Source organism: Nematolebias whitei, chromosome 7, assembly GCF_014905685.2.
Source record: "Nematolebias whitei isolate Nwh7 chromosome 7, NemWhi1, whole genome shotgun sequence".
Lineage (NCBI taxonomy): Eukaryota > Metazoa > Chordata > Actinopteri > Cyprinodontiformes > Rivulidae > Nematolebias > Nematolebias whitei.
Genome location: NC_056504.1, coordinates 30,382,660 through 30,392,829, shown reverse-complemented (window position 1 = coordinate 30,392,829; position 10,170 = coordinate 30,382,660). Strand labels below are relative to the sequence as shown.

Below are 10,170 nucleotides of genomic sequence, written 5' to 3'. Positions count from 1 at the left end.
CACACACACACACACACACACACACACACACACACACACACACACACACACACTTCCACCCCTCCACCACCAAAAACCAAACACGCAAAAAAAAAAAAAAAAGATGGGTTGCGCAAGTGATGGAAACAGAGAAACATGGATAGAAAGAGACGTTCCGCGTTAAAATGCTGATGGCCTCTGTTGTTCCGTGCGCGCGCGCGTGTGCCAGTTGACGCTCAGAGCCGCAGAAAGTTTTTTTTGTTGTAGTTGTTTCTTTAAAAAAAGCCGACGGGCTCCCCCGCGCACCTTCTTTTCAGCGACGCGCGAGAACAATGTGTGTTTCTGGTCACTTTTACCGCCCATCAGCAGAAAGTACATTCAGTCCCGGACTGGACTGCCAGCGCACGACTTGTTGAGAGGACGGAGAGTTGTCCCCCACAGTCAGGGGCTGAGGAAGCGACGTCTCCTTAATCCTTTTCTTTCCTCTTTGACGTGGTGCTCACATTACTTACTGCTCCGGCGCGTTCTTGATGGGCTGTGTCGGCAATTAATGTTTGGCACATTCCTCACCGAGCCTGAGCAAACCACCACCTTGAGACATGTAGTCACTTTTGAGCTGATATATAAACGTAGCACAAGTAAGGACCTTTTGTTTTGCACGTTCTAGTTTATTCCAATTCATCTTAAATGGTTCTACATAAAGCATGCCACAGTTGTAAAGGAACTGTTAAGCATGCAGAGTATGGGTTGCAGCCATACAATATGTCCCAAATCTTCTCTGGCATTGACGCTTGCTTTGAACTTCTGGTACCCCAAGTTCTGACAGTCAGGTGCCTTGTATCATGATGGCTTCTGTGTGTGGAACCCACGAGCAGGAAGACGAGGAGACTCCAGTAAAATAAGTAAAATGTTTAATATGAACAAAACAGGCTGTCGGGGAAGCAGACTTACTTTAGAGGGGAGACACGGAGGGAGGACGAAAACATGAAGCCTTGGACGGGACAAGGGCAATCAAGAGACACTGACAAGACACCAAGGGGCTGGATATATACAGACACTAACAAGGTGAAATGAAAGGCACCTGCGGTGATTAGGATCCAACACAGGTGCGACAGTGCTGGAACACAGGAGGAGAAATGCTGAGGGGTGACAGGCAAACATGAGGAAAAACACAACATGTATGACAAGACCACAGAAACCCTACATCTTGTTGGCATCTGGTTGTCTCCACAGTCTAGGACTGAAGTCCAAAAGCGTAGCTATATGTTGTCATCGTTGTATGTTCCAATACAATGACAAAATTGTTTCTCTGCATTTAACCCATCGCAACTGGGATTCACCCAGGTGGAGCAGTGGGTATAGCTATAGGCGCCCGGGGAGCAATTAGTGATTAGGTGTCTTGCTCAGAGACACTGCAAAATGTGGGAATGACTGGGAGTCAAACCGCAACTTTCTGGTCCCAGGTCGGCTGCCCTACCTCTACCCCATCTCGGACCTCGATGTCCTCTAAAATGACAATGCTGACCACCTCAGAGTGATATGAGTATTTGTAGGGTCAGCCTCAGCATGCTGTTCAGTCCAGAGAATCCAACAACTTACTTGGCTTACTTTCATTGCTGGCTGGAATATGGGATGCCATTCCACAACAGTGTTGTGACCAAGCTGGTCAACAGCATGAGGAGATGCCAGGTTGTTGTGGCTGCGTATGGTTCTTCCACATGCAACTAAGGCCCCCTTTTGTTAAATGAATACATTTTTAAATTGCAACATGTATTGTTTCTGAAGACTTCTACCATCCAATCTAATGATATAATAGCTGATTGAACTGTTTGGCCTTATCAGAGATTTGTCAAGGTTTTCTTGAAGTGAACCGACATACTCAACCCGCAAGTGGATTTTCCTAACAAATGTGGCACCATAGGAGAAATAAACAGGCTTTCCAATAGTATATCTATTGTTAAGATGTTACAATAAAGAAGTAATCAACCAAACACACTTTTCTTTACTTTTTGTGCTAAGTTTACATTTTAGTGCTACAATCCTTAAACTACAGCATGACAAAGAAATTCAAATTGAAAATAAATCATACGTATCCAAGACCAATTCAAGTAGAAGCGATCATTTCCAAAAAGGTTTTACAAGCAGTGTTTTGGTGTGCATGCTTTTTTTGAGGGGGGTCACAGTTGTACAAGTTTTGCTACAAACATTGTTCCAGCATCGCCACACCTTCAGCCTTCACAGCTCCCATTGAGAAATACTTCCCAGCGGGCAGGTGGAAACGCAGAACTGAACACAGTAGATGCAGATTTTTCACGGCAGATTGAGTTGTGAATGTCTGTGCTACTTTTAGTCTCTGCACGCCACTCTCATGTTTCCTTGGGTTTGCCAGAGCCCAGTCTATGTTCCGATGAGCTCAGTGCCAAGGCTTATGTATGCGCAGTTCCCACGGTCGCGCTTGGAAAATGTTTCGGTGTGATTGTGAATTATCCCTGGGATGACACATTAGAGAGTAGTTGGAGCTGCTTTTGCTCACTGTGCTAAAAAAGCTGGTTAGAAACGGTGGGAAAAGAGTTGATTGTTTATCTCTAGAATAATCGCATGCACTTTTCCTCTTTGCTGTGATCGCAGCAGCTCTTGATACTCAGCTCTCCTCTTCTTTAAGCCCTTGAGGCCGCTGCTCCAGGCTTTGATGCCCACACTCTTTGAAGCAGGTGGACAGACGCAGGCATGAGTAACAGTGGGACCAAAGAGCCATCTCCTGAGTCGAGCGCTGCTCAGTCGCACGAGGAGCCTCAGCGCAGAGGCAGGGGTCGACCACGGAAACAGCAACAGGTACAATCTCAGAAGGTGTCTGCAGGTAGCTCTAAATCCAGCTTTATGTGTTTAGTTGAGACGGAAATGCTTAAAAATGTGTCCTTTGGTAGTTTATAGTACATAAAGCGGTTTTGATTTGTGAGTTTTGACTCCAGAGCCTCTCTCTCTCTGAAGGAACCGGTTGGACCACCAACTCCAAAGCGACCGAGAGGACGACCAAAAGGCAGCAAGGACAAAGGCCCCAGAACCGCACTGAAGGTTAAACCTCATCACAACACGTTCATACTTATGTATATTATGTATGTTAGGCGGCTGTGGCTGAGTGGTTAGAGCAGTCATCCTCCAATGCAAGAGTTGGGGATTCGATTCCACCAGCAGTCACATGTCAAAGTGTCTCTGGGCAAGACACTGAACCCCTCACTGCCTCCGATGTGTGTCCCATCGGTGTATGAATGTGATAAAGCTCTGATTAATCTTTGTAGAGATACAGTAGAGTGCTGTATGAATGGGTAAGTGAGGGCACAGATTGTAGTATAAAGAGCTTTGAGTATTTTGATAAGAGAAATGTGCGGTCCATTTATGTATATAAACAAAGTGATGCTGTCAGATTTGTACAAGTACTATTTGTTTATAATGCTCAAGCATTTCTCTATAGTTGTTGGTTCACTGATAAGTGTTGTTTCCATCATTCCAAAGAACAACCTGAATTCATAAATTTTCTTTACAGCACGACTCAAAGTAGCTCCATTACTTAATTATTGGTTGGATGAATACTAAGGCTGATTATCTGCCGTTTTCAGACAAATGCGTGGTAAAAGGCCTTTCTGTGGGCAGCGATGTTGTTGTTTTTTCATGGCAAGAGTGCAACACTAGCAGACACCAAAATAAGTTATTGACCATCACACACTCCACTAAAAGCAGTCGCCCAAAGGCCAGGGAAGAACTGTTTATCAGTTGACCACCACGTCTTGCATAGCTCCACAAGATGTTGAGACGAGTTCTTTTCTTTATCCACATTAGTAGCAGTGCCACAACATTTAGGCTGTTCAGATAAATGTCAACTGGAAAGATTAGTCTAATGCTAATGTGCATTTACACTTTAGATTGTGGTTCAGCTCTCAAGGATAACATCTAAAAATTTGTTGCAGAATCATAGTTTTATAAAGCTCAAACCAGACTCCACCTCACCCAGTGCTGCTAATGCTGCTACATATTCATAAATATACTGGTGTGAAAACGGACGTCTTATGACTTTTAATCTGCGTGACAGTTTGAAAACTAGACTTATTGTTGGGGAGTACTTCTACTTTATGACTCTGTGAGTTATACTTAAGTTAATCATCTAATTACAGGAACCAATTAGAGCAAGTTCTCTATTTAAAATAAAAGAAATGTGCTCTGCTGTGCACATTTTATGACAGTTTCATACATGTTTACTGTTGCAACATTTCCTGATGATTAATAAAAGCAATGGACGTGTTTTACAGTTCTGAATAATCTTATTAAAAGATGAATTCTTAACTTTTCTGAAGCTGTTTGGATCAGAAGATAAATTTGCTTTTCTTCTGTTGGCAACTTTCCATTCAACTCTCGTTTGTTTTATGGGTTATTCTGCAGCTCTTTACTTCTGGAAAACAAGTAATCCTTTTAAAGATGTGTGGAAAAAATATTCTTGGCCATTATTTTGTTATCCTAAAATGTCTAAAAGAAATATTCAATGAAAATGAAGGAAAAAAAATAGATATGCTTTTGTACATCACTCGCTCTGAGGAAACAATTATTGTCAAGCAGCTACACTTGCTAAACTTGTTGCAACATGGCAGAGGGAAGTATTTCACAAATGAGGCTGCCAAACTGGCAATACAGATCTATTCTTTGGGTTTCCAAAATCTGGATTATGACGCTTTTCTCGGCAGATAAAGCTATAAAAAAAAATAATCCATTAATGTAGACACTGAAGTGGTTCTGGGTGTTTTAAAATCTTTTTATTGTGAGACTAAGTTCCTCATTTGTGTTCAGGTAGGCCTTTAAACCTCCGTAGCTCCTGAGAGGGATGTTTCCCATCAGCCAACAGAAACTTAAACACGTCTCAGAACCATAAGTCTGTAAGATGAAATGTGCGATTGTTTAAAACTTTTGTGTTTCTTCTTAGAAAGCAGAGCCTGTGGGGGAAAGACGACCGCGAGGGCGACCGAGGAAATGGGTACAGCGCTCATTGACACTTCTGGATTTATGACAAACGTTTATCCTTTTAAAACGGTTCTGTCTGCTGGATCTGCTGCGGTTCCTGCAGGCCCATTTGTCTCTGTACTGAACTGATCCTGCTGCCTGTCTTTTCACAGCCTCGAAAAGTTGTCCCCGAAGTGACTGAAGAGCAGCAGGTGAGGTGCTTCAGTTTTGACTTGACACAGCACTTTCACACTGATCACAACTGCTTGGGAGGTGAAAACAGACACAAACAAAGCCTGCGTTTAAGATTAACCTTAGGCATTTTGATGAGAAGAGGTAAAACCACCACTAATTTACTTTTCGCCCTACTGTAGGTTTCTGCTTTAGATCTAAATGAGTGAAATGCAGATCAAGTATCAGCAACGTGGAGTTTGTAAGAGTGCAACTTCTGCTTCAGTTGGACAGAAAATCTCATTCTGTGTCACACGTTTTGCATTTTGACTGTAGTGCCAGTTACAAGTCAGCTTGAGTGCAGATTTCCAGCTTTGGCTCTATTTAATGATGAGTTCAACTGTCGTTGGGTGAGGTGAAACCAAAACCAACAGTGTTGTACTTCCAAAATCAGTCAAGTACAATCTGATTTTGAGAACTGTTAAATAAAAAAAATGTGCACATCTCCTAAACCAGAGGACAATGTTTTAAATGCAACTCTTAGAAAGTAATCACTGGACGTACATCCACAACGGATTCACTGTTTGGAGTCAGCCCCGTTCAAGATGGCGGCCACAGCTAAGTGAATTTAGCTAACATAAAAATGGGTATTGCTTGTCCAGTTTTACACAGATTGATATCAAATCTGATGTGCTAGTAGCTGATAATCATCCCCAACACATATTGAAAAGGTAAACAGACCGCATGAGATGACCTTTGACATGCAAGGTAATAAACTTTAATTCAACATATTAGGGGTGTCCAATATTGAACTTTAACGCTAATATCGGCCAATACTATGCCAATAATATCGTGCATCCCTACAACATATCATTAGTTTATAATATAAACATGCAAAGTTGTGAAATAATTAAGTGTATAAGTGAATTTTCATCAACCTAAATCTGCATATTTCACACTTTCATATTTTTCATCAAATGCGATAATAACTTGCAATAATAAAAAAAATAGGTCCTTCTTAGTGACATCTGGCATGTGATCCCGTCCAGACGTTTTTTTTTTTTTTTGCAAAAATGTCACAAGCTTAAAAATTTCAAACCCATTGATTTTGATTTTAGAAATTTGTTGCGTTTAGTTTTTTAAATTGATTGTGTTGAATTATATTAACTCATTTCCTGCACACAGCTGTTAAAGAGATTTAGCTTTAAGTCCAATATTTACCTCTAAATCTAATAAATGGAAAGTGTAAAGTACAATAAATGGACATTTTCATTGAAAGCACAAATTGTACTACAAAGGCAGGACTTTATTAAAGGTAATTAGTAACTGTCCACCACTGATTGACCCGTGGGGGGGTTACTTTTCAGAACTTTCAATTTGTTGCATGGAAACTGAAACTGTTCAAATGTTAACGAACGTGATGCGTCTCAGCATCACATCATTCAACATCTTTGTCATTTCTGCACCGCGCTGTTTATCCACTAAGTTGCCTCTTTTTAAGAGCACATAGATTAAGGTAATGCAGTCTAGGATGATTTTAGGGGGCAAAGTATTAAAAAGGGAATTTTCTTTTTGGGTGTTGTGTTGCGTAATTAAACCAGTCTGGACAGAACAGTAGAAAAACCTGTTAGTATGAAAACGTAGCAAACTTTGAGCAGTTTCACTTTTTGTTTCTGTTGTATCTTCATATATAAAGCAGTCTGAACTAGTTTTGTAGGCATCTCCCAACCTGAAAATCTAAAGCGTTGGTCCACTACAAGGCTTTTTTTTTTTTTTTTTTGGCTCAGTCCATCAGGGTGCTGTACACAAACAGGATTGACTCAAATCTGAACTTTTCGTATACCAGTGTTTCCACATGTGTACCTGCATGTTAGATCTGTTCACTAAAGTTGTACAAATTTAAAGGCACAAAATAATCATTTCAGTTTATCTGACAAATATAAAAGTGCTAGGATACTTTGGGGTATTTTTTTAGCTGGAGCGCATCTGATGTAAAGTCGCGCCTGCACAAGCTGTGTGTGTATTTTGTGAACCGACTTCATGGCGAATTCTTGGAAATTCAGAGATAGCAGTGCTGAATGCCCCGGCAAAGATCCTTTGGTCTCTTACTCTTTTGCACAACATAAGCGCACCGTTTCTCAGAAACTGTGGATCCTTTCAGCCGTCTCGTTCTCTCTCAAGCCCTATAGGAGAGTTGCTCAACAGCCCACTACACTTGATGCCTCCCCCTGTCTTATCGCATCCTCTCGGCTTAGATTGTCAAAGAGGTTAAGATGCTGAAAACAAACTGAAACCGTTGAGACAGACTCCTTTCTCAGAGACAGGCACATGAAGGGGAAGAATGAGTCAGTGCAGCGAGGGGAAACCTGATCTAACTGCTCTCGTCCCCTGTCTTCTTGGTTTCCTGATGTAACCGTCGTCTTCCTCACATTTCTAGGTCTGACGGCTGGAACCTGCTCGCTCGCACGCAACCTCACTGAAATTTCAACACTCATTATTGTATTTGCAACCTCTTTTAATTTTGATTTGTACCTTTGAGCCAGATGAGTCACTACACAGAATGGAGACTGTAACTCATAGTCATTTTGGTCCTTCTTAATGTTTCAGGGCCCTTCGGAGGAGGTCGAGGAGGGTCCCTCGTCATCTCAGGTGCCTGCGCAGGAGAAAGGGGAGTAGATGGGATACCTCTACCTCAATGTTTGGCCTCAAGCAAACAGGGGTACAAACTGACTCCTGTCTGTGATGGGAAATCAGTGACACACACATACACTCACCCTCAGAAATCATTGCAGACTGCAGTTTTCCTCTCCTGATCTAAACAGCACCATGGATTTTGTTGTTGCCTATTGTTAATTTTATTTTTTTCATGTTTTCTATTTTATTTTTTGCGCCAACTCCTTTAACGCTGGAACCTTTGATCTTATCAATTAGCTTTTTTTAAGGCATGGTTCCACATTAGGGGAAAAGCATTCATAGTCTTAATTATTGTTTGGAGGTTCTGCTTTTGAATGCAGACAATGGAAGGAAAACCCAACTTGGTATGACCATGTTTTGTGGGGGGTTTTTTAACAAAAAAATGAACAAGATCAGGACCTGGTGGTTGTAAAGGTCATTTTCTCACAAACTTTTAGGTGATATTTGTGCCTTATAAATAGAAAAACAATCCTCATGGCGATAGAGCATCTTCAACTGATTAAATAATGTTTTATAAAGAAAAATAAAAGTAGTCTTTCATGATAGTTGCATGTTGGTTTGGGGTAACCTCTCAGTCTAAAGGTTCACACTGTGATTATTTCAGCTGCTTTGGAGAAAATCTCTTGTCAGAGAAAGAAATCGTCAGTAAATCTGTTTTTGAATCCGTGTTCTGTGGTCGCTCAGTGAGGCAGAATCACCCACAGACGATTAAACACTTTCACAACCCAAGACGAGCTATAACAATAATCAGAAATCCTTTTGAGAAAGCCGTGCAGTGTGACTGCTGCTGCGACCGCCGCCTTTTTACCAGCCCTGAGCATGTCCACAGCTGTCTCTTTTCCAGCCACTAAGTGTGTTTGTTTACCTACAGAAACGGCCGACCATGACTGAAAACAGATCAGCAATGATGATCTCTATGGAAGAGCTGCTTAAGATCAATAAGTCTAATTCTGAAGCGTTGGGACACATTTACACTTGGATTAATGAATGAAATATGCAGATAAAAGTGTTTACATTGATTGCGTACTAGGGCTTAACAATTAGTTGCATTTGCGATAATATCGCGATATGATAAAATTAGATTTTCTAATTGCAAAGGCTGCGTTTTGACTGGTCACATGATCTGGTTACGTCACTTGCGAGTGAGCGGAGCAGAGCAGAGCAGGGAGTGGGAGAAGTCAACACTGCACTTTAACCGGTTGCACAATGGCGTCAGGCTTGACAGAAGCTGATACATCTGAACGTTTGGTACAAATGAGGGGCAGCACGACCGTTGTTTGGAATTATTTTGGCCATAAAAAAGAAGACGTTGCACAACGACGTGTATTGTGCAGAACCTGCCTGGCTGCTGCTGCTACCTCTTAAAGTAACACCACAAATCTTTACCAACACTTAAAAAAGCATCACAAAGCCATTTACGATAGTTTCCATGGCTAGAATGCCAACAGGGATCACTGACCGAACTGTTCGAAGGTATTACTCTGTGAACATAATTTGAAACGGCATGTGGAAATAACTCGAGCAATAACAGAGTTCATAGTGAAATACATGATGTCCATTAATATAGTGACCAAGCCTGGGTTTCTGGCTTTAGTAAACACAGTGGATAGGTGGTACAGAATGCCCTCGTGCACACATTTTAGCCAAGTTGCTATCCTGAAGCTATACAAAAAATGTAGAAACAAAGTTGCAGCGGAGCTGAAAACAGTGGAGTTTTTTTGCAACTGAAACAGATTTATTGCTTGTGTTTGTTGAAAAATACACGAGAAGAAGACATTGAAAAATAATTGCATATTAAATCGCAATATTGCTGTAAAAAAAATCACAATTAGAATATTTTCCAAAATCGTTCAGCCCTATTGCGTACCTGCATTTCAGAATTGTATATCAACATGTCTGAAAAGTTGCTGGAGTAAACGCTTTCAAACTGCACCATTTGATAGAGATTAAGAAAATCTTTCCTTTTACTGTTGGATTATTGTGACCAGTCCGACATTTATCAAATCTTGTATCGTACAGTGCGACGCAGGCTACTAACCGAACAGCTCAACAGGGTCAGAAAAAGTCACTTTACAGCCATCTTTAAACAACTAATCTCAACTGTGTCATAGTGGTTTATGCAAGCTTTATTTTGGAAATCTTTACACTGATGTCTTTTGCTTTAGACAGACATAAAAATGTAAAAACTGTAGGTCTGCAGTCCATTACCAGTAATGCTTTGTGTGTTATGTGCGTTGCAAAATGCAATGTGTTAAACATAACCTGATGCAAAAGAAGTGCAACGTAAATTTTATATATATATATATATATAAATATATATATATATATATATATATATATATA

The 10,170-nt window shown here is 40.9% G+C and overlaps 1 protein-coding gene across 1 annotated transcript in view; it reads left to right on the top strand.

Moving 5' to 3' along the window:
* si:ch211-161c3.6 (high mobility group AT-hook 2b) overlaps positions 1 to 8,383 on the top strand; it is an 8,759-nt gene extending 376 nt beyond the window's left edge. Inside the window, exons 2-6 of the mRNA XM_037679369.1 lie at positions 2,642 to 2,811; positions 2,968 to 3,051; positions 4,946 to 4,996; positions 5,136 to 5,174; positions 7,741 to 8,383. Of these exons, the coding sequence (XP_037535297.1) occupies positions 2,707 to 2,811; positions 2,968 to 3,051; positions 4,946 to 4,996; positions 5,136 to 5,174; positions 7,741 to 7,809 (348 nt within the window). The 5' untranslated portion in view covers positions 2,642 to 2,706 and the 3' untranslated portion in view covers positions 7,810 to 8,383. The remainder of the gene's footprint in view (positions 1 to 2,641; positions 2,812 to 2,967; positions 3,052 to 4,945; positions 4,997 to 5,135; positions 5,175 to 7,740) is intronic.
* The last annotated feature ends 1,787 nt before the right edge of the window (positions 8,384 to 10,170 follow it).